Here is a 25825-nt window from a genome sequence, read left to right as displayed (position 1 = left end):
AAAGCAGCTCTCACCAGACACCTAATCTGCCAGCCCCATAATCTTGGATTTCCAATTCCAGAGTCGTGACAAATTTCTATTGTTATGAAGTTACTCAATCTCAGGTATTCTGTTATAGCAGCAACAGATTACAAGGACTTCAGTATCAGGGACTGAACTGTATGCTTTAAAATGGTTTAAAAAAAAAAAAAATCTCAAAGCAGGCTTATTCACTATTCTACTCCAGGATTTAACATAGCTCCTAGGATGTAAAAGTGGCCAACAAACATCTGCTAGAGTAGTTTATGTTGCCTGGGCATGCTCTTACCAATAAAATGCTTGAAGCTACATGGGTTGACCAGATGGTCTGTTACTTGTACACAAAGCTTCTATAGGTATTCAGCTACAAACCCTTCCTCCCTTCCTTTTTGCCTAGTTGAATAAATAAGATTGGTCCATCACTTTTTGCATTTCTGATGAGCATGGGGAGGAGTGACAGCAGAGAAACAGCAAATTTTGATTTCAGAGAATCAACGAAAGCTATGAACAAACCTCTATTATCAGCTAGAACATGCATCTAGTACCTTTCAACTTCAGGCCATTTCCCTGTTAGTCTCTCAGAGAGAGGTAACAAAATTACTTAGATCCAATGCAATCAATCCCTGTAGCCTTTATTTGACTTAGTCATTCCAGAAGATTCTATTTCAGAAACTTAAGTTCTCAGTATGTCAGAGGAAGCACTTTGTGTTTCCAATTCACTTGACTAATTTGTAAAATTCCATGGTACAAGACCACCACAATCCTTGCCTAGTTACTTGTCTAATCATATTCAGTTCAAGAGGCTCTGAGGAAAGGAGGAACATATGTTAATCACTAGAACTCACTTGGAATTTAGGCTAGCCTGATTACCAAAAATTAAGACAAATGCCTTTATACTTTTTAAATTGCATATTATTTTTATATTGAGAAGTCTCACTAGAATTCTTGCACAAATTTAAAAACAATTACATAGGCAGGTACAGAATTAATGAATAGTTCTGGGATTTGTTCAACAGACAAAGCACACCTAGAGAACATAAAAATTCTTTATTCAACTTAATCCAGCCAGTATTGAGATAGTCCGCTATATTAAAAACAAGACATTTGAAAAAATTACAGCAGAATTAGCAAGGCAGTGACTAAGTCACTAAGTTTAATTTTATATTCTTCATAGTCATTTGATAATCATGTAATGATGAACAATATTTTCAGCCACTTAAATGGAGATAACTTCTGCAAAGAATAGATTTCTAATAGTTGTTGAATTTTATAAAAGAGGTTTAAAACATTAAAGTTTCTGGAAATAACAAAAAAGCAATATGAAAATAAACTAGAAAACAAAATATACCCATCCATCTCAAAAGGCCACATCATCTCTTGAATTTGTACTCTGCTGCCTTTCCTTTACCTCTTCATTCTCTTTTTCCTAGAGTGTAAAAACAGTAGCAATTAATAAACTACTTCTTAGGGCGTATTTTGTGCTGAAAGTGCCTCTGTTCCCTTCTCAGTTAATTGCAGATAGTCTTCTAAGTATTATCTGCATTTCAGTATGAAGAGAACTGTGGGGAAGAAAAGTTAAGTTACCTGGCAAAGGTCATATGCAGTTATGAAAAGCTGAATTAGGATCTGAACTCAGGTCCATCCAACTTTCAGTTTGCCTACGTTCTTTGTTGCTTCATGGCAGGGCAGGCCACCTTCCCGGAACAACTGGCACATGGTATTTCTTAAGCTAAGGCTCTATAAGTGTTCCATTCCAGGTCTAGAGGTCACTCTGGTCCCCAGGCACTTGTAGTTCCTTCTGCATAGCCTTAGAAACGCCTCCCTCCTGCCCTCAAAGGATTATAGTTGTTGCTTCTCTGGCCCTCCAGGGCCTTGATGCCAATAAACCCAAGAAGTTATTCCCCATCTTGGGCATTAAAGGAGTAAATAGGGAACTGTGTGCTTGCGTAACATTAATAAATGCTGCCTAGAAGCTGTTCTGTATAACAAAACTATGCAGGAAATGTCTACTTAATATATCTTTTCATATTGAAAATTAAAGAAAAGCCAATATATTTTATAATTACAGCTATATAACCTAAGATTTTATATATAGTCATAGATTTTATATTTCCCCTTCAGAATGGTAGCAGTGTTCTTAATAAGACTCAGTCAAATCTTCTTTTCTCCCCAAATAATTACAACTTTTAACATTCAACATCCATTCACATAAATGCCATACAACTCAAAATTAAGACATTTATACTACAGAATGATACCAGTCTTTAATTACTAAAATTAACAAACATTATTACAATCTAACATAGCTCAACCTATATATGCTACACTCCTAAAGAAAGTGGCCACTTATCATTAAGAAACATTTACTATTATCATGCATTAGATACTGTGAACAAAATAATAATAAATAGGGTTTTTATAACTACCTTTAAAAATTAATTTTAGCTAGTGAAAATAATTGAAAGACTATTCAGATTGCTGGACATTAAGATGGCCACTCTATTGAAAATGACTTAAAATAAATAATTACTTTTGAAAAGTGAACACAAAACTACTTAAACAATGATTATTAAGGTGCTAGCCTCAAATATGACAAGCAATTAAAATCTAAAAACATTAGTATTGGTTTTCTATAATAAACTGACAGAGTCAAAAACAGTGACCTCAATATTTACTCAGGACTTGTTTTCGTAATTATCTCCTCATTGACTGATATTAAAGCAAAGAGTTCAAGGCCTCACCTTGGTATACTCACTGCTGTTTTTCTATCTGCTGACACTAAATTATAAACACCGTAAGAGCTAGGACCAACTCTCTTGTTCACCACTGTATCCAACAGCACTCTGTATAGTGCCTGGGGCAAATATGAGGTGATCAACAAATATCTGAATCAATGAAAGAGGAGAATAAAATAATTTTGACTTTTTTGTTTTCATTTTTTTTTTGCAAATCATCCTCTGTTTAACTACTATAAACTGGCAGCTCTAATTTCTACAAATATGGATTTATAAATCTTACTCCAGAGATCAAAGGATCTGATCTCTCTCACACACACACACATCCTCACACACACACAAATATACACACACTATAATCAAGACTACATGAGTCAAAATTACATTATGAATTATGAGATGTCAACATTGTATAAATAAAATTTAATAGTGAAAAAGTGATCTGGAAGCCCTGTGAACTTTTACCCTACACATTTGGAGGACATCACATGAGTTAAGGAAAACACAACAAAATTTCATTTGTTCAGATAATTATTTGATGTTTACATACATTTTTGGTTTGTTACTTATTCATAACTAATTTACATTTCCTCAAATTAACATGTGTTCCTGTTTCGCAAGTAATCAAATTATGTCAGTGAGAAAAATCCTCATAGTACCTTCATTAAGTTGCTGATTCTAAGAAAACACTGAACATGAACATGTACAAAAGAGGCATTAGAATAAAACAGCATGTGCATTTTTAATATTTGTACAGTCTGATCTTTACATATCTGGAGAAAATATGAACAAACTCAGGTTTACCATGCTAAGATAATGGTTTAGATGACTGCCACAAAAGAAGTACATACAAAACCATGAAAACGAATCACATCCTTAGGTTCCGTGATTACTGAGAGGATTTCCCCTGCCCTAAGTGCTTTATTATATTTCTTAAAAATATAGGAGCAGCAGCTTATAACAAGTCTCCACTAGTGCATTAATGATGGAATCAAAACAACACAACAGACTCATAAGGATGAGAGGACTGCAGAACAAACAGAAGTCACAGTTTTATGCTTCTTCTTGCTCTGGATAATTTAGAATTTTGCGGTGTGCCTGACGTAAATATTGCTGCTGTTTGAAGTAAACCTTAAATGCTCCTTTTATGGCAACAAAAGCAATTCCACCCTAGAATAAAAAGGAAAATTAGCTTTTTATAATGCAGGTCTAGACAGTAAAAAGAATTATATTTAGATCACCAAAGACATAGGCTTTTATGCTAACCTAAATCAGGTGACTGCAAGTGAATGGTTATCTTTTCTAATAGGGATTGAGAGAGATAAACATTATAAGTAACAGAATATGGAAATGCCTTCCCCATTATCCTGAGTAATTTTCCTTCCACTTAGTTCTATATCCATTCTGATATAGTAAGAAGAATGTCAAGGCACTATGTGCAGAGTACCAGAGGGGGAAAATGGAATAATAGTAATGAAAGCAAGAGGCTTGGGGTTTGGCTCAGTGGTAGAGTGCTTGCATAGCATGTTTAAAATCTGGGGTTGATCTGCCCTCCCCCACCTCCAAAAAGACAGTAAACAATAGGAGAGTTTACTATGTGCCAGTATTTATCTGAGTTAATCCTTGTAATTATTCCAAGATAGCCACCCATTCTACAGGCACAGAGAAGTCAAGAAATTTGGTTTATGTTTCATAGCAAGGCTGTTTCTGGGTTAGGATTTAAATCAGGATAGGGCACAGTGGCACATGCCTATAATCCCAGTAACTTGGGAGGCATCACAAGTTCAAGATCAGCCTCAGCAATTTAGCAGGGCAATTCAACTTGGTTGAGACCCTGTCCCAAAATAAAAAATAAAAAAGGCTATGGATATAGACTGCTCAGTGATAAAGCAGCTGTGGGTTCAAACCTCAGTACAAAAAAAAAAAAAAAAAAAAAAGAAAGAAAGAAAAGGATTAAATCAGGCATTCTGACCCTACAGCAGAAGCTCTTTACCATAATCCAGTTGGCAAATGGGATGGATAATGATTCATCCATATTCTGTAATTTACTTTCAAAATAGTTCTAGAAAGCCAGAACTACTATAGCGGCTTTTTTTTTTTTTTTTTGTGGTGCTGCTGGGGATCGAACCCAGGGCCTTGTGCATGCGGGGGAAGCACTCTACCAGTTGAGCTATATCCCCAGCCCTCTTCCCTTTTTTATTCCACTCAAGCTAGTGGATGACAGTATGATTAAACAGATGCTTAAGGCACAGGAGCCATGAATCCAATATTTGTATACCCTCTCCTCTTTAAAAGCAAATATAGTTAATTGTCTTTTGTATGTCACTTGAAAAAGTAACAAACATTAAAGCCATCTTACCAAGATTGTCCTTTGTAAATTAGAGTTAACACTACTGAACATCAGTTTACCAACTATTGTCGCAATAGTAGGAAAGACAAGGGCTCCACACAAAATTCGGGTAGCAGAGACATGATCTGCTAAAGGATTAGCTTCGGCTGGAATTCGGGGAACAGGACAACCAATCCCTATAGAAAAGATGCAGTATATTAGTGCTAATACTTCAGAATAGCTACAAAAAAATCTTCAAACATTTCTCTAAAATGTTATGGTTCTTCTATAAGGTCAGTTTGACAGAAAACCTTATAATCAAAATTCAGGACCTTACCTGGAAATATACTGTTCAAAATTTGTAGTTTATTTGAGTATTTGCGCCATAGTCTAAGCACATAATCCTCCCAGCGAATCATCTTGCCTAATATCAGCATGACAGGAATAGTAGGAAGTCCAATTAAAAGAAATAAAGGATCAGCTCTCTCCATAACATCCAGCCCTTCTTTATGGCCTACAACCTATGAAACAGTTAACATTTGTTAGAATCGTTTTCTTATCAAATGAAGTGGTGCATGTTTGAGTTTAGTTCACTTTATAGGAAATGCTTAATTGCAAAAGATATAGAAATAAATATTAAAAAAAAAACTGGAAAGCTATTGGTCTGGATTTTTTTTTATAAGAAATCTCTTTATTCAGGGAAAAAACAAAGTCCATGCTATTTCATATTACATTGAAATTAAAAATGGCTGATTACATTTCAGTGGAGGAGCGGGGGCTTGGTGTTTGCTTCTATTTCTCTCATTTGATTTTGCTGGAGTGGGATATAGGACTGGGATAAGATTCTAGGCCCTATCTGTCTTCAAAGAACATCTGTATTCCTGCTATTCCTTCTAGGAGGTAAGCACAGTCAGCCAAGGGGTAGCACTGGTTGTCTTTGAGAGATGGCTGAAAACTCACTTCTTGGGACTTGGGTATAGTTCAGTGGTAGAACATGTGCTGCCCATGTGCAAGGCCCAGGGCACAGTGGCACATGCCTATAAGCCCAGCCACTTGGGAGTTCAATCAGCCTGGGCCACATAATGAGATCCTGACTCAAAAACAACAACAACAACAACAAAAAAAAAAAACAAAACAGCAGTAGCAACATAATAATTTTCTTTCTTCTTCTTTTTTTTTTAAGTTCTAAAAGTAGGAACTAGGCTGGATGTTAAGGTTCCTCTGTTCCAGGATGAAATGCTTCAGCTGCCTGTGTTCTAGAGATAGGAGTCCTAATGCTTCTTTCTTGCTATATAGCACTAGACATGTAAAATCTCTAAGCTAGTAAATTAGAAATAACAGTTTCTTTGTCACAAAACTGCAATTTGAGAAATATCATGAATGCAGAGGAATAAATTACAACAGGTAGTAAGTAGCTGGTAAGCTTCATGGAGAAAGAGTAGCTAAGCCTATAAGGAGGGTTTAGATTTGGGTAAGTGGAGAAAAGACTGGAAAGGCAGGCAGTAGGCAGAGAAGATGACATAAGCCAAAATACAAAGGTAAACTAAACAAAATAAGGATGGAGGGCTGGGGATGTGGCTCAAGCGGTAGCGTGCTTGCCTGGTATGCATGTGGCCCGGGTTCGATCCTCAGCACCACATACAAACAAAGATGTTGTGTTCGCTGAAAACTAAAAAATAAATATTAAAAAATTCTCAAAAAAAAAAAAAGGATGGAGTGGAGGACACAGGTCAATAGGCCTCAAAGTAGGATGAAATATGACTGTGGAGGACTCTGCATTTTTTCCAAGTCAGTGAATCTCAACTTTTTTTTTTTTTTAAAGAGAGAGAGAGAGAATTTTAATATTTATTTTTTAGTTTTTGGCGGACACAACATCTTTGTTTGTATGTGGTGCTGAGGATCAAACCTGGGCAGCATACATGCCAGGTGAGCGCGCTACCGCTTGAGCCACATCCTCAGCCCTCAACTTTTATTGATTATAATCATGACAAATGATGTTTTACTATTTGTGATTCATTCCAGTGACTATATCTAGATTTCTGGGATGCCATCAACATTTTATGAAGAAGCCTCATAATACTTTATTTCACCATGATTATTAATGGAACAATCATAAAGACTGCTTACTATTCATAGGTCAATGCAACTTTTAGAATATTAGATATAACTCTGTCCCTTTTTTTGCCATGCACTCTCTATATTATAGAAAAGCAAATTACATCATTTACAAACCTAAGTGTGTTAATCAACTAGGTGTGTTGGTGCAGGCCTTTAATCTCAGCAACTTGGGAGGCTGAGCTCAGCAGAAGGATCAGAAGTTCAAGGCCAGCCTCAGCAAGGCCCTGAGCAACTTATTGAAATCCTGTCTCTAGGAGGAAAAAAAAGGGTTTGGGAATGTAGCTCTGTGGTAAAGTGGCGCTGGGTTCAATTCCCAGCATCAAACCCCACCTCCCCAAAAAACCAAAACCAAAACCTAAAATCCCCAAAAACAAATACTGGGGAGTAAGCTGTTGAAGTTGAAGGTACTTTAAAAAGATTCATTTGGAAGGATGGATAGAAAAGAATGAAGTCAGAGAAACCAATCAAGAGGGTTCCTTTAGCCATCTAGGTATGATGAAGGAATGACAAAAAGCCAGGTGGTAAAGATTATAGAAAGAAAGCTACAGAAGCAAGGCCAAGGCCTATCAAAACAGAAAAACTACTTAGACTTGGTTGGTGGACTGGATAGGGGGCCATCAAGTAGGAAGAGCAAAGGCAATCTAAGATTGTAGGATACAAACCCAGAATGGAAAGACAGTAGGAATCAAAGACAGAGAAGTTATAATTGGGAAAAAATTTAGGTTTCCAGACAAGTCTGGAATCCTCTGAAAGAGAAATTAGGAAAACTACTTCATTTACAATAGCCTCAAAAATAAAATACTTGAGAATCAACCTAAAAAAAGAGGTAAAAGATCTCTACAATGAAAACTACAGAACACTAAAGAAAGAAATTAAAGAAGACCTTAGAAGATGGAAAGATCTCCCTTGTTCTAGAATAGGCAGAATTAACACTGCCAAAATGGCCATATTACCAAAAGCATTACACAGATTTAATGCAATTCCAATCAAAATCCCAATGACATTCCTCATAGAAATAGAAAAAGCAATCATGAAATTCATCTGGAAAAATAAGAGACCCAGAATAGCCAAGGCAATCCTTAGCAAGAGGAGTGAAGCAGGTGGCATCACTATACCAGACCTTAAAACTCTACTAGAGAACTATAGTAACAAAAACAGCATGGTATTGGCACCAAAATAGACTTGTAGACCAATGGTATAGAATAGAGGACACAGAGACAAACCCATGTAAATATGGTAATGTCGTACTAGACAAAGGTGCCAAAAATATTCACTGGAGAAAAGATAGCTTATTCAACAAATGGTGCTGGGAAAACTGGAAATACATATGTAGCAAAATGAAATTGAACTCCTATCTCTCACCATGCCCAAAACTCAACTCAAAGTGGATCAAGAATCCAGGACCAGAGGCCCTGAGCCTAATAGAAGAAAAAGTAGGCCTAAATCTTCATCATTAGGCTCTCACTTCCTTAACAAGACTCCCAAAGCACAAGAAACAAAATCAAGAATCAATAAATGGGATGAATTCAAACTGAAAAGCTTCTTATCAGCAAAAGAAACAATGAGGTGAAGAGAGAGCCTACAGAATGGGAGCCAATTTTTACCACACGCACAATAGATAGATCTCTAATCTTCAGGATGTTTAAGAACTCAAAAAACAACAACAAAAAACAAACAAAACAAAAAACCCAATCAATAAATGGGCTAAGAAACTGAACAGACGCTTCTCAGAAGAAGTTATACAATCAATCCATATTAAAAATCTCTAGTAATTAGAGAAATGCAAATCATAACTATTCTAAGATTTCATCTCACTCCAGTCAGAATGGCCATTACCAAGAATATAAACAATAATAAGTGTTGGCAAGAATGTGGGGAAAAGGTACATTCATGTATTGCTGGTGGAATGCAAATTGGTGCAACCAATCTGGAAAGCAGTGTGCAAGCTCCTTAGAAAACTTGGAATGGGCCGGGCATGGTGGTGCACACCTGTAATAACAGCCTCAGGAGGCTGAGGCAGGAGGATCATGAATTCAAAGCCAGCCTCAGCAACTTAGTAAAGTAACTCAGTGAGACCCTGTTTCTAAATAAAATACAAAAAAGGGCTGGGATTGTGACTTAGTGGTTGAGTACCCCTGAGTTCAATTCCCAGTACCAAAGAAAAAAGAAAAAAGAAAACTTGGAATGGAACCACCATTTGACCCAGCTACCCCACTCCTTGGTCTATATCCAAAGAACTTAAAATCATCATACTGCAGTGACGCAGCCACATCAATATTTATTGCACCTCAATTCACAAGAGCTAAACTGTGGAACCAACCTAGATGCCCTTCAATAGATGAATGGATAAGGAAACTGTGTTATATATACACAATGGAATATTACTCAGGATTAAAAGAGAATAAAATTATGGCATCTGCAGGTAAATGGATGGAGTTGGAGAAGTAAGCAAAGTAAGTCAATCCCAAAAAATACCAAAGGCTGAATGTTTTCTCTGATAAGTGGATGCTGATCTATAATGAGGAGAGTGGCATAGGATGAATGGAGAACTTTGAATTGGGCAAAGGGAAGGGAGAAGAGGGGAGGGGGCATGGGATAAAAAAGATGGTAGAATCAATCAGACATCATTACCCTAGGTACATGTATGATTGCAGAAATGGTGCGATTCTACTTTGTGTACAACCAAAGAAGTGAAAAATTGTGCTCCATTTGTGTACTATGAATTGAAGTGCATTCTGCTGTCGTGTATAATTAGAACAAAATTTTAAAAAACCCAACTTAACTGCAAAACAACAACAAAAAAACTAGTCTGATTTTAGTTATGTGTGAAGTCAAAATAGGTCACTGAAGAAGAGGGGTTAAGCTGCAATTACATGACTAGAAAGAACAGGATGAAAGGCTGATCTGAAAACACACACACACACACTCACACACACACACACACAGTAAAACAAGACGATAGCTGAATATCTTTAAGGAAGAGATGAAAAAGAAGAGAATCAAGTGCTTGGGAATGAATCTTGAAATTTTAAGACTCTTTAATCTTCAGAAGTTACTGATTGCAGCAGTTTATAATAACATAAGATTGGAAGCAATTAATTGTCCATCAATAAGAGACTGGTTAATAAACTGTTGTAATTCCATACACAGAATACTAAATTTCTGTATAGTCATATAAAAAGACCCCCAAGAGGGGAGGACTGGGGCTATAGCTCAGTTGGTAGAGTGCTTGCCTTACATGTACAAGGCCCTGGGTTCAATCCCCAGCACCACAAAAAAAAAAAAAAAAAAAAAAAAAAGAGGGCAGCCAATTACAGTGGGTGAAGTAGCAAATACCTGTAATCCCAGCAGCTCAAGAAGCTGAGGCAGCTGAGTTCAAAGCCAGCCTCAGTAACTAGTGAGACCCTGTTTCTAAAAAATATAAAAAGAGCTGGAAATGTGGCTCAGTGTCCCTGAATTCAATTTCTTTTACAAAAAAGAAAAAGGGCTACAGGTGTTGGGGATATAGCTCAGTGGTACATGCTTGCCTAGCATTCATGAGGCCCTGAATTCAATCCCCAAAACCACCCAAAAAAAGAAAAGAAAAAAAAGCTACAGTTACATTTCAGGGGATAGGAGAGTAGAACAACAACAACAACAACAAAAAACCTGTTTGTTTTTTCTTGTACATGAAGTCAAACTGGAGAAATATATATGAAACTAACAACAGTGGTTACCTAGAGAGATGAGATGGGACCTGGACAAATGAAGAACAGGAATAGGAAGACTTCTCACTAGATAGCTTTTTATATCTTTTCTTATTTTAAGCCACATCATTACTTATCCAAAATAATAAATTAAAAATATTTAATAGATCTTCACATCAAAGGTAGTATCACTGAATAAAGTAAAATAATAAACCTGCATCACTGTTACTGCTCCGTAAGTCACAGCTGTCCAATAGATAGAGCCAACCATTATTCCTGCTGCAGCAAATGGACAAGCTTTTGAGATCAGTCTATCTGCAAGATCCAAGACATAAACAACTGGACCTGTAATAGAAAAAAAAAAAAGTTTCAACATAAGGTGGATTTTAAAATTGACTTGTTCAATATTTCCTATAGATCTAAAATACTTTTATGAAATCTTATATTCTGGGCTGGGGATGTGGCTCAAGCGGTAGCGCGCTCGCCTGGCATACGTGCGGCCTGGGTTCGATGCTCAGCACCACATACAAACAAAGATGTTGTGTCCGCCGAAAAACTAAAAAATAAATATTAAAATTCTCTCTCTCTAAAAAAAAAAAAATCTTATATTCTGATGTGGAAACTCAGATTTGAACAGTTTAGCATTTCTCAATCACTTGTATGAATAGCAAATATTACTTCCTAAATTCTGGGAAATAGCCTGTTCAAATTTTTATCTTTGTTATTGAACCTATAATTAGAGCCTCAAATACAGCTGTTCCTTATGAAAGAAGGAGTCCTCTTACTTCCATTTCTTAATCACACTGGCTACTGCAGAGTGAAAGGGCCATTTTAGCTTGCTCTTTTCAAATAGTTCCTGGCAACCATTAAATTCTGTAGTACTTGGTAAGAACATCACTTTCTCTGGCTTCTCCCATTGTGTATCTTGGTACAGTGTGTAAAGGTAACCAAGGCTACTTTCTTGTACCTACACACTTTATTTTACCTTGATTTTCAATATGCTATATTTAGTTGAATATTATTCTTGAAAAAGCTTCTTTTTATGATTACGATGCTGGTTTTTATGGCTTTTGAACAACTTCAGATGCCAATTATGCTTCTATTATGTGCTTACTATTTTGGAGATATTCTTCTAACTGCCATTAAGTCAATAATTTAGCTCCAGAATTTTTTATAGAAGTGGAAAGGTCTCAGGTTTGTTCCACACAAGGCCAAAGAATTGGATATCTAAGCTTAACCAAAGGTAAAGGAAATCTCTTGATTTAGTAATCATTATATCTATTGAAGATTTCCTCTACATATAAACTTACTTCAGACATTTTCTTAGAAATGTATAAGAGTTACTACCTACCTTTGGGGGTTTTAAAATCTAAAGGAGGCTATACACAACAGCAGTTATCTTCACCATACAAAGAAATTAACAAAACAATCTGGTAAAATAATTCAACATTTAAAAATAAAGTATCTTGTGGATCCCTTGATCAAGATTCCCCATTGACTGCAGAAGCCAGTGATATTGTAACTGTATAAAGAGAGACTATGATGTGGGGCTGGGGTTGTGGCTCAACAGTAGAGCTCGCCTCTTACGTGTGAGACCTGGGTTCAATCCTTAGCACCACATAAAAATAAATAAACAAAATAAAGATATTGTGTCCATGTAGAACTGAAAAAAAAAAAAAAAAAAAAGAGAGAGAGAGAGAGACTATGATGTGAAGGGAATATTAGGAGAGATGTCCAAGGACCTTTGATTTAAATGTAGCATATTAATTTATCATTGTCAAGTTTTAACTTAAAAATGTAAAAACTATGATAAGGTTATCTTTTGGGACCCAAAGAGATAAAGTAAACCTAATTCAGTGCCTACTGACTAACAACAGGTAGCATTTTTTGAGTGACTCTTACAGAATACCAGGTGCACACAGGCATTACATGCATCATTTAATCTCATAAAATAGTTTAATTCTTGAAATACATAGTTTTACTGGGTTAAGTTTATAATTCCCTCAAAAGGTACAATAAAAATCATCTTAGTGAGTTACCAAAGATCCCTCAAATGCTAATACTAGAAGACTATGGGTGTACATATATAACACATCTACATTTCAACTGCCATATTCTTTTTCTTTTTTTGATACTGAGGATCAAGCCCAGGGGTGCTATACCACTGGAGCTATATCCCAAACTTGGTTTTATTTTTTATTTTGACACAGGGTCCTAAGATGGGCCTCAATTCTGCCTTAGACTCTAGAGTTGCTGGTATTACATGAGTGCACCGCTGTACTTGGCCTTTCAAATTCTTTTTTTTAATATACTTTTTTTAGTCATTGATAGACCTTTATTTATGAATCTATATATGGTGCTGAGAATTGATCCCAGTGCTTCACACATGCCAGGCAAGTGTGCTACTGCTGAGCCACAGCTCCTCAAATTCTTTATTGAAAATTTTTAAATCAGAAAATTGAAGCCACAAAAGAATATCTAGAGACTCCCCAGCACATGTACCCATCTGCCAATATTCCATTTATCGAAGGTCAATTCCTTCACTTGTAAACTATATTTCATCACCTTACCAATTCTTCCAGGTCCCAGTTCCAGCCAATTCTTTCTGACTCTCCTACATCATTTCCCCCCTACTTTTTAGTGGCTTACTTCCATCAAACAAACATGTTATTATTTCTTCTGTCTTAATAAAAGAACTCTTGACCCTTCTTGACCCCTTAAATATATTTCTTTGCTCCTTTGTAAAAAAAAATTCCTCAAAAGAATTGTATCTTTCCTTTAAATTCTCTCTTGGACTCACTCCACCAAAACTGCTCACAGCAGTTTCACAACCTCCACATATCTAAATTCAATGGTCTAAGTTCAGTCTTCCTCTTATTTGGCCTATCAGCAACATGACACCTTTAATTCCTAACATATGGTTCTTCAATTCACTTCCAGGACATCACCATCTCTTGCTTTTTATCTTACCACTTATTTTTCAAACTCTTTAGTTGGTTTCTCTTCTTGACCTCAGGAAGCCCAACCTCCTAATCCCTACTTCATCATACTCCCTATTCGATTACTTTGCTTTATTTATATTCTCTTTTTCCAAAAGCGCTTACCATAATATACTCTAATTTACTTATTAAATCTACTTCCACTTACTATAACAAGGGTTGAGTAACTGTGACCTGTGGGCCCAATCCAGCCAGATGACTTTTGGTAAATAAAGTTTTATTGAAACATTCCACATGCAAAGTTTAAAATAATACTATCTGGTTCTTTACAGAAAAGGTTTGCTGATTATTACATTAGAACATAAGCTCTTAAGGGAAAAGGATTTCTTTGGTTTTATTTACTTAAAATATTTTTTTAGTTATGCATGGACACATATCTTTGTTTATTTATTTTTATGTGGTGCTGAGGATCGAACCCAGTGCCTCACATGTGTGAGGCAAGTGCTCTGCCACAGAGCCACGATACCAACCCTGGTTTTATTTATTAATGTATCCCAAGTTCCTATGATTCTCAAATAAAATGAATTTTCTATTGAAGTACTTATAGTAGTTGGAAATATCTATTAATGAAGTGATAGAATTTCTTTAAAAAAACAACCCATCATAATACTTTTATTTATCACAAACAATGGCAATCTAGATTTTTGAACTGTTTTTCCTTAAAAGATTGCAGAGGGCTTTCACAAAATGAACTCATTGCCCCCCAGTCCCCTGAATCACTGGGTATCAATTTTTTTGTACAAGAAATCCTTTTGGAAGTTTTCTGCACATTCCATGGGTTGAAGATTTGCCAAATACATACAGACTGCATTTTATACCACTGAATTCTCGTTTGTTGACAAAATTCTGCCTTGGCTTTTGCCTTAAGTTTATTTTGCCTAAATCTTCATTGCACTTCCAGACATACCATTCCAAGATTAGTTTAATATTTAGAAGGGGGTGGACAACAAAAAACCCAGTGTTAAACATGCCATTAGAGTAATAAACTGCCACCAAAGGGAGGTACTTTTGAGAGCTAACGATTATATAGGCAAGATATTTGGTGACTAAGAACAATCATTAAAATCCTCTGGATAACAGTCTACCTAACTCATACTCTTCTTATCAGGGAGCTTATGTGCCCTATCCTATGGCTTAGGGTCATAATCTTAGGAAAATAACAACAGTCACTAGCTGCTTCTTATTGTCAGATTATAGCATAAATAATTATGGAAATGGGGAAAGGCAAGACCCTAAGCCCTTGAAAAGCTCCATTCTAATGGAGCAGCAGCATAAATATATGTATCATGAAAGGTAAAAATCTAGGGGCATACAAATTTCATTATTTTAAAAAGGCATTATTGGGGGAAAAAAAGACATTATTGAATTTTTAATGCTGTGGTGGGCCTTACCACTTATGCTCTCAACAGAGATGATGACTAAAGAAGTTTTATGTAACTTTTGAAAATCCAATAATTTAAAGGGAAATAAAGAAGTCTACAATTAAAAGGAAGTCTATTTTGTGAATTCTTTTGTACAATAAGGAAGCTTTTGCAAAGATAACTATATCCTAATATTTTGGGTAAACTCAAGATTTTTACATTTCAGATTTCAGTGACATCAAAAAGTGAACTGAAAATATTTTGGAAACTCATTATTTCATGTCTATTAAAAAAGAAACAATCAGTTTTGTCTAGCAGATTCTGCAAAAGTAGACTTTTGAATGACAACTATTGTCATTGTCATTCAAATTCAAGTCTATGCATGCATGGTTGTTAAAGGTACATTTTGGACTGTGTGCAGTGATGCCAAACTGTAGTCCCAGCTACTCAGGAGGCTGAGGTGGGATGATTACTTAAGCCCAGAAATTTGGATCAGGCTGGGAAACACATTGAGACCCTGTCTCGAAAAACAAAAGAAAACAAAAAAGCCAGGTCTTGTGCACACCTGCAATTCCAAGGACTCCCAAGGCTGAGACAGAGAATCACAAGTTTGAGGCCAGCCCTGTCTCAAAATAAAAAGGATGTAAGATATAATTCAGTGGTAGGATGTCCTTGGGTTCAATTTCCATTACCAAAAAACAAAAACAAAAACAAAAACCCAACAACTAAAAACCCCTAAACAAACAAAGGGTACATCTTGAAATTTAAGAAATTAAAGACTGAAGGGCAGGTTGTTGATAGTGTTTAACATCTGTTGGCACAGCTTATAATAATACCCAGAATTTCCAGGGCCTATTTCTGGGATACAAAGAATATCCTCAAAACACCTATGATCAATTCTTGAGAAATGTTATCACTGTGACTTATCAGAGTGCAAAAGTCTCTTAACACACAACATGATTTAATGAGCACACACAGGTGCTTCACAAGACAACCTCATGTAAAGTTTCTATAAAGACTGAACAGCTCCCACGAACTCCAAGGTTTCTGGTAAGTGGCCAACAGTTTATCACATAGATTTAACAAGTAAAATAGATAGCACTCAGAAGCCACTCAAGTTCCTATTTTTTTTTTTTTTCTGCTTTGCACTGAACTGGTTTTGACCAAGACCCAAATTCAAATGTCAACCAGCTAGGATAAGACCACCGATCCTATTTTCAGTGCTATCCACAAGTGCAGATTTTTGAGGTCACTAAGAGTCTCACAATATAGTTCTAAACTTTTCTCTTTGCTCCAAATCTTTTTGTAGCATTCTATGTCTGAAATGTTCTGTTCCTACAGTATGAAAACTCAACTTCCCAGCAAAAACTAATCTAACTTGATAAAGGCTCATTGGTTTCCCTGGCCCACCCTGCTCATATCCCCTGAGGCTTCCTTTATATACTACTCCACAAAGTGCACTTACCCCTTTGCTTGTACATAATATTAGTACTTTATGTTCTTGTTCAATGTTTGTTCAGTTGTCTCAATATCCTTTATGTCTGTCCATGTCAGCATCATCTTAAGACTGAAAACTCCCAAGGGACAGGGGCCATGTCTGTTTAACTCGTTTTGTACAGTGCCTAGGACAGAACCATGTACAGATAGGTGCTTAAAAAATGCTTTTTGATGATTGGTATCACTCTCAAGGACCCTCTAGGCCACAGCTATCTCAGAGCATCAGCACATGGCATTTGGCTGTATATTGGGGCACTTTGGTCTACTCCACAGGGCAATGGAATATAATGGCATAGGACCTAGCTGCAGTACCCCATGGCAAGTATTTAACTCAATCTGTTATTAAAATGGACTTTTTAAGGCTGGGGCTGTAGCTCAGTGGCAAAGCGCTTGCTTAGCATGGATGTGGCATTGGGTTCAATCCTTAGCACCGTATACAAACAAAGGCTTATATTCATCTAAAACTACAAAAAATAAAAATTAAAAAATGGGCTTTTAAAAAAAGTAGTAATTACATGGTCAACAAATGTGGATTTTATTGAAGACATGAAATAATACCAAACAACCAACTGGATTAAGAGTTCAAAGTAGCTAGGTGCATTTGGCACACACCTATAATCCCAGTGGCTCAGGAGGCTGAGGTGGGATGATTGCAAATTCAAAGCCAGTCTCAGCAACTTAGTGAGATCCTGCCTCAAAAGTAAAAAGGGCTCAGCATGTGGCTCAGTGGTTGAGTACTCCTGGGTTCAATACCCAGTACCAAAAAACAAACAACAACAACAAAAAGAGGTGGGAAAGTATATGGGAATGTTGATGGGACAAAAAAAATTTTAATTCTTTAGGACTGGATTCATCACTATTTTAAACACTAGACCTTTGGATGCTACATCTAAGAGTTTATTTAAGTTTCATTTTTGATTGCTCTACTTGTAGGTTGAGATTTATCATCTTCATGCAAGAAAAAACATTTGTGAATTCAGGCTAAAAATAAGTTGCTTTGCTTAATAACAAGAAGTCAGTCATTAGATTACAGAGAGAGAAGGGTTAATTTTATTAGGTAGTTTTTTTAAATAACCAAACTATTAGTAATTGATTAAAAAACTCAAACAACCCCAAAGAATGAAAGATCTAGGGTATGGTACTCATCTACTTTGACCCTAGGTGTACATTACATTGCCATAACTAATAACTAAAAATCAATATAGTAGTTATGATTATTATAGTTTGTGCCAAGGGAAAGCTTCCATTTTTTTTCCCCCTCACAAAAACAGAATAGACCATAGAATACTTGTGGGCTATAAGGTCAAGTACTAAGTATTTATTAGGCATGGAATATACAATAATTTCTCATAAATATTCTTTAAATAATTGAAAAATCTTATAGCAAAATTAAGAAATGTATGATAGTATGGTATAAACTATACAGACTGTTAAGGTAATTTTAGGTAAAGATTATAGAGGGGATAAGATCAGTAAGTTTTTTTAATTGCTTTTTTTTTAAGTCTCTGATGTGAAAAAGGAGGCCAATTCTAAGCAGAGAATGAAAAGTACAAGTAAATAAAGTCAAAACCAAACAGGGTTGTCAAGACCCTTTTAATGAGAGCTGACTGCTGAAAAAAACCTTTAAGGTGTGATAATCACCACCATTGATTATCTTTAATTAATACATAAAACAGCACTATTTATTATGGGAAGCAAGCCTTTTCCAACTAGTACTCCCCCTTCATGTTTTAAAGTAATGCTTTTTTTTTTTTCCTTTTTGAAATGAGATCTTACTCTGTTCCCCACACTAGCCTCAAACTTCTAGAGGCTCAAGTGATCCTCCTGAGTAGCTGGAACAATTGGTATGTGCCACCAAGCTGTTTAAGTAATGCTTCTTAAATTTAATGTATATAGAAATCAACTGATGATCTTATTAAAAATGCAGATGTCAATTCAGTAAAAAACGGTGAGTGAGTAGGTGGTGCTCTGCATTCTTAACAGCTCCCATAGGGTGCCAATCAATGTTGCTCGTCCTCAGATCATACTTTGAATACCAAGGTTTTTAAGTCAGTACATGTGTACAACTGGCTTACCTCACTAGAAAAAAAGAAAGCAAACCCCAAGATGGGGTTGGGATAGCAAATAGTGAGAAGGATGCAACTGAGCTTCCTATCAACAATGAAAACATACATTCAACATCATTTATTCATTCATTCCTGCCACCAATAAGTCCTAGAAAAGAAGCAGAACTGGCCAGATAGCCAGTCAGACTGAAGCTAAATCCATATGAAAACTTAGGGAGGAAAACAACAAAAACAAAAAATTCCACCCCCACCCCAAAACACAGACATCATCCTGTAGAATGTTAGCTATCACTTTTTCCTTTCTGCGTCTTTTCTTGTCTCCTATTCTTCTTTCTAGTTAGTATTCCTCTTTCTAGTTAGTGTTCCTCAAGTGTCATTTAGGGACAAATAGCAGTTCCTGGTAATCTATTAATTGGTTTACAGACAGTTTTAAGACAAAATGATAAGAGTTTTGACCCTGAATAGATCTTTTTTTTTTTTTTCTTTTGGTGGTGCTGGGAAACAAATCCAGAGCCTCAAGATGCTAGGGAATTCTCTCCCACTGAACTACATCCCCAGACCACATTTCACAAATTTGAAAAGATTAATTAGGACTTTCAAATAAATTATTTTAGGTTTTTAATTGTTGCTATATTGCAAGGGACATCCAATATTTACAAGAATATTTAATAATATTCAATAAATGAATCAATAACTCAAGAATATTAATTCAAAGAGTAAAAATGAAAATTACATTTAACTCACAACGTCATAAATGATAAAAGCATGCTCTTAGAATGAAGACTATAATCTCAGAGTGGGCTCTAACCAGTGAATCAGGAATAATTAGTCTGCACTAGAAAATATTATTGTTCCTATTATATTGCAATACATTGAATTACATATACCAATAGGAACAAGCCACTGAAGTATTCACATAATTTTCAACCACTCCAGTAAATCAACCTAGTCTCTCTTATTAATTTTGTCATTAGAAGCAAAGATTAAAACTATAGTCAAGGTATTTGATCTTCTTTTAACAAGTATAATTACTGTCAGCTGTAAAACTAATGACAAATATACTCAGAAAAACAGAACAATATACTGGCAAAATTCTAAGAGATGATAACAACAGGACATTTTATGTGTGTGTTAGTTTTGCATCACTGTGACCAAAATACCTGACAAGTACAACTTAAAAAAGGGAAACTTCATGGTTTCAGAGGTCTTAGTCACAGATGGCTAAGTGCATTGCTGTGAGCTCAGAGGAAGGAAGCACATCATGGTGGATGGACACGGCAGAGAGAAGCTGCTCCATGTATAGCAGCTAGGAAGCGGAGAGGGGAAGAAGCCACTGGGAAGATAAACCCTTCGAGGGCACACCCTCTCCTCCAGCCATGCCCCACCTGCCTACAGTTACCACCCAGTCATTCAAACTATGATGGACTGATTAGGTTACAGCTCTCACAATGAAATCATTTTACTTCTGAACATTCCTGCATTAACAAAGGAGCTTTTGGGGGACAACTCATATCTAAACCATAATAATGTGTTATATAGTGAGGAAGAGTAATTACCAGATATATGCTTTTAGGTATTTGTTTTATGGCTGCATGAAACCACCAGTGTACTGAGTTTGGATCAACCTTTGGCATATCCATTTATAATATGTAAATCAAGAAAAACTGACAACTTTTGAATTTTTTGGGGGGAGGGGGTAGTGCCGGGGATGGAACCAGGACCTTGAATATGCTAGGCAAGTGCTCTAACATGGAGCCAGCACCCCCAGTCCCCCAAATTTTTAATCCTGATTATCAAAAAACATGATTGAGAGGGATTTTCTGATCCAATAACTGTTTTTAAACCTTGTCTTGAAAAGGTATACTGGGATCAATATAGCCAGGACATCAATTATGGGGGTAACAAGGAAGACCCGCTAAGAACAAATTCACACGACTTCATTTACAGACCACAGCTGAAATTTAACAATATTCCCTCATAAATCAGTATTAAAAAGACTACAATGGAAATTATGATGTAATTCAAATTGTCCTTGAACAGGTATCTTCATGAAAAAAGAAAAGCAGCAGCAAATACAGATTATGCTTCTCTCTCTTGCATTCAGGCTCAAGATTTAAATTTTATGACATTGCTGTAAAATATGTCTATGATTCTAAATAGTTTCAGTGCTGTATCTACATGACATACACTACAGTGAATAGCTTGAACCTATTATTTGGCATGAAATAAACAATTTTTTTTGGGGGGGGGTGGTACTAGGGATTGAACCCAGAGATACTCTATCACTGAGCAACTTCCCCAGCCCTTTTGATTTTACATTTTGAGACAAGGTTTTACCAAGTTGCCCATGCTGGCCTTGGACTTGCTATCCTCCTGTCTCAGTCTCCTGAATCACTGTAATTATAGGCATGTACCACTACACACAGTAATAACATTTTTTTTTTCCCCCAGTACTGGGGCTTGAACCCAGGGCCTCAAGCATACTAGGTAAGCACTGTCACTGAGCTACATCCCCAGCCCTAATAATACAATTCTTAAGGATAAAATAATATAGACCCAATCATGATAATCTCTTTGGCCTAGCCAAAGAGTTTCACTCTTTTCCACATAGCATCTAGGCATTTTCCTTCCTTGTTGTAGAAGGATATCAATTAAAACCACATTCAAGTTGGGTACAGTGATGCATGCCTGTACTTCCAGAAACTCAGGGGGCTGAGGATCTCAAGTTAGGAGGAGGATCTTAAGTTCAAGGCCAGTCTCAGAACTTAGTGAGACCTTATCTCAAAATCAAAAATAAAAAAGGTTGGGGATGTAGCTCAGTATAAAGCACCCCTGGGTCCAATCCCCAATACCACAAAAATAAAACAGAACAATCTTGCTCCCGGCCAGAACCCACAATTACTGCCTGAAAACAAATATCCTAAAACTGAACTCAAACAAAAGGATAGATCTACCCTACTACCATCTTCCAACTGAATATTAAGCTTTCCTGTTAAATGGCATACATCTGTCAACTTAGTACCTGATCAAACACCACATGTAGATTTTAATAATAATTCTTATAATAATTTTTATGTTCACCATCTGAATATCTAAAACACCCCAAAGAATCACCTTATATTTGCCATTTTTCTAATAACTTATAGATAAAAGGTAGGCTTATCTCATTTAGTAGAAATAAAAGAGTAAGAAAAAAACCCTAGGTTAAGTATGAAAATCTAACTCTGACTTTGTAAGCCAGATATAAACATGGTGAGAGACTAAAGCAATAACTGCCTTTTACTAATGTTCAAGTTATTTTGCAATATTGTTTTGATTTTACAATGTAAACATTTTAGGTCATTCCTTTGTGTTTATCTAAAATTGGTGATGATTGTGAAGACCTATCATGGGTCCAGAAATTCCAAATATTTGAGAATACTATTTTTTCCATTACTTAACTTTCTTTTCCTATGAGGCTATCATTTCTTCTTATGCATCATGCTAGAGGAAAAACAATAAGGGAAATTGCCCTTATTAATAATCTTCTTGCATTAGAAAAGCATTTCATAAAAAAAGCATTTCATTATCTGCATTTATATTACCTCATTTAGAAAAAACATGGTTTGATTTCAGTAGGTACGACACTTACAAAAACCAATATATCTAACAATTTCTAATTTCCCCAATCCCTCCCCAAAGTCATTCTTTCCTTTTGACCTTCCCATAATTCAGACTGTCTTTCTATACCTCTTGGTTAAAACTAAGGGTGATATCAAAAGCAGTTACCAGTTATCATGGCATAAACACCAAAGAATGAAACCAGCTCATAAATGTATGGCTATACTGGAATAGGTTTACTAAATATTATCCTTAGTTACAGCTTCTTTTAAGCAGTCTGCTATACTTTTTCCATGCTTGCCCCATTCTCAAAGACCTCCAGTTATTCCTTGACTGCCAATTCCCAGAAAGAGATAGCAGTTTTCATGAAAGACAACCATATAATTGGATTCCAAACATAAATTTAACTCAATATCTTATTAAATCTTTAATTTCCCTACATTATTCCTTAACAAAATAAATAAGGAGAAGTATTAGAAAGAACTGCTTTCTTTCTCTTTTAACAACTTTCTTCAGAGAATGTGGTTCTTTAAGTCAGCTTTTTATTATAGCTTTGTTATTTGATAATATTTACACAATTAGATATTCATGTTCTTTTTCCTCTCAACCACATGAAAATAGTTAACACACAGATAAATGAATGATTTGGTCATATATTAAGGATGCTGTCAACTGTTAGCAAAACAAATGTCTGACATTTAGAGAAGAAATAACAGAAAGGGATTGTAAAAATTCCCAGAATGCCAAAATGGGTCATTTAAAAATAAATCTGAGGGGCTGTGGTTGTGGCTCAGCAGTAGAGTGCTTGTCTAGCACGTGTAAAGCCCTGAGTATGATCCTAAGCACCACATAAAAATAAATAAATAAAATAAAGGTAATATGTCCAACTACAACTAAAAAATAAATATTAAAAAAAAATAAATTTGAGTTCATAGAGTTATGTAATGACATCAAATGTACCACTGTTATTTTTAAAGACATTCTTACCCAACTTTGGAAAAACTATTAAGTATTCAGCATTGCACTGAGGACATGCCACTCTGGCTGTACTGTTTCCTCTTTGTTTTTCATCAACCCAGCGCTGCAGACAAGCCTGATGAACCCATTTGGTAGATCCTCGGCACCTGCATGGTCTCACCCATTCAGCTGTTCTATCATCTTCATCAGTGGCAAAACAAACCCAGCAACTTCTGTAAATTAAGAGAGAAAATGATGTTTATTTTTAGGATTTCAGTCTCTTCTACACTGTAGCGCTTACTTACGGGGATGAACCTACTTTGTTATATGATAGAACCTCAATCCTGATAAAAGACTATGAATACAGAACAATCAGTATATTCCCAGTAGAACAGTCTTTAATTTTTGTTTTTCCTCATCATCTTCTATAGCATCTTTTTTCTGAAATTTGTTATTATGTAATTTCCTCCATCTTTCTAGAAATTCTTCACTCTTACCAGTGAACCAGAGTTCAAAGAGACAACCCTTAAGCTGCTTTTGTTTTACATAAGACAAGATAGTTCTTTAAGGACTGGTAAACATAGGAATATGTGAGATTTAGTGTTCTCCCTATCGTAACACTAACCTCTTCTGTGTATTTGTGTGTGTATGTGTGTTTTTGTGTGTGTGTGTGTGGGGTGCAGCGGGTAATGAGGATTGAACTTGGGCCCTCTACCACTGAATATGTTCCTAGCCCTAAAAAGTTTCCCGAGTTGGCCTCAAATTTATGGTCCTCCTGCCTCAACTTCCCAAATAGCTGTGATTACAGGCATGTGCCACCATGTCTGGCTAACACCAACCTCTTGAATTTGGAAAAAAAAAAAAAAGTGCTACACAAATGATTTCACATAATTTCATTCAATTTTCAACTAAGGGAAAAAAACCCAGTTTTTCCTTTTTGGTAAAGTATGACTATAATGTTTGAAAATTTATGAAACTACAAAGGATAAGAAGACAGGAAAAAATGTTTTAGGAAAGTGATGATAAATTTGGGTCTAGTCTACATGTTTCCATTGTAGGTATGTTTGGTTTTCCTTTTTCTGGAATTAAATTATATTAATTATATTTCAAATCTAGAAACTTTAAGTTGGAGATGCTTATGTTTAAAAAAAACCCTATTGCATTAATTCAAAAACATTTTTTCACTTTTCTTTAAAGGTACTTTATGAAGTCTGATTTTTCTTTCTTGTAGGATAAGGCTACAATTCCTTATAATTATTTTTTCTCCCAATTAACACAAGTTTTGGCATTGATTTCCACTAGGGTAAATACAGTTCAATTCAATGAGACCATTCTCTTCCCCCCTTCATCCATTAAAAAGTTTGTGTAAATGGAAACTGCAAATTAAAGCTTATTACCTATTGCACAATTTTTACTTAGTTAGCTAAGTGGTTTCTATCAGAACTACAAATTTGAACTATGCTCAGAGATAAAGACTGTACAGTCAGCTACCAAAGATGGGTAAGGTCTCCAGTCTTTGAACAGGAATAGAATAGGGAAAATAATGAACTGAATCCATGGCAACAATACTCAAAACTGTAATTTTATTCAGCTTTCAAACTGAGTAACATTTGTTTAGCACTCTGACCCACTTCAGCTAAGCTGTTTTGGCCTTCATGTTACCTTCATTTTTCTTTTAAAAACGTGATCGTAGCCAGGTGTGGTGGCGCATGCCTGTAATCCCAGTGGCTCGGGAGGCTAAGGCAGGAGGACTTTGAATTCAAAGCCTGCCTCAGCAATTTAGCAAAGCCCTAAGTAACTTAGTGAGACCCTGTCTCTAAATAAAAAATACAAAATAGGGCTGGGAATGTGGCTCAGTATAGAGTGCACCTGAGTTCAATCCCCAGTACCCTCCCCTCCACAAAAAAAGAGGGCTGGGGATGTGGCTCAGAGGTTAAGCGCCCCTGGGTTCAATCCTGGGTATCAAAAAAAAAAAAAAAAAAGCCAAAACCCTTCAAAGTTCATCCCCGCAAAGGAAAAAAGAGGTCATAAATTTCTGACCAAACTTTTAAGAGTTTCTCTTTTTTCTTTATTTTTTGTCCTTCTTCTCTCCAATGTCTTTCAAAGGTCAATGTGATTGATTCATAAGCATTACTTGAACTTGTTAGAAATGGGATTATCAGCATCAGAAACTCTTTAGTTGCCTGACATTGTTTTAACAAGCATTTCTCAGGTGATCCTATATCTAAAGTTTCAGAGGCCCTGCTCTAAGTCTGTCTTCACTTTTTCATTATTTCTTCCCTTTGTAAGTCTTCTTAACTCCCCATAATATGAAAATGAAATTCCATTTTACTATAGAAATTTAAAATTTTATGAAACTAGAAAGGATATGAAGACAGGAAAAAACGTTTTAGGAAAGTGATATGATAAATTTGGGTTAAATTCCACTTAACTATAAACAAAAACTATTTGGTTTTTAA

General features: G+C 35.8%; 1 protein-coding gene across 1 annotated transcript in view; it reads right to left on the bottom strand.

Moving 5' to 3' along the window:
- Positions 1–1046: 1046 nt before the first annotated feature.
- The window catches only part of Marchf5 (membrane associated ring-CH-type finger 5), a 36878-nt gene continuing 12099 nt past the window's right edge, over positions 1047–25825 (bottom strand). The window contains exons 2-6 of the mRNA XM_046450023.2: positions 23397–23599; positions 11101–11231; positions 5420–5603; positions 5113–5279; positions 1047–3923 (exon numbers count right to left, since the gene is read on the bottom strand). Coding sequence (XP_046305979.1) covers positions 3807–3923; positions 5113–5279; positions 5420–5603; positions 11101–11231; positions 23397–23599 — 802 coding nt within the window. The 3' untranslated portion in view covers positions 1047–3806. The remainder of the gene's footprint in view (positions 3924–5112; positions 5280–5419; positions 5604–11100; positions 11232–23396; positions 23600–25825) is intronic.

Source organism: Marmota monax, unplaced genomic scaffold (genome assembly GCF_021218885.2).
Source record: "Marmota monax isolate L192 unplaced genomic scaffold, Marmota_monax_Labrador192_F-V1.1 WCK01_AAM20220418_F8-fsc00004, whole genome shotgun sequence".
Classification (NCBI taxonomy): domain Eukaryota; kingdom Metazoa; phylum Chordata; class Mammalia; order Rodentia; family Sciuridae; genus Marmota; species Marmota monax.
Note: the sequence above shows the minus strand (reverse complement) of the source record. Positions and strands in the feature narration are given on the sequence as shown.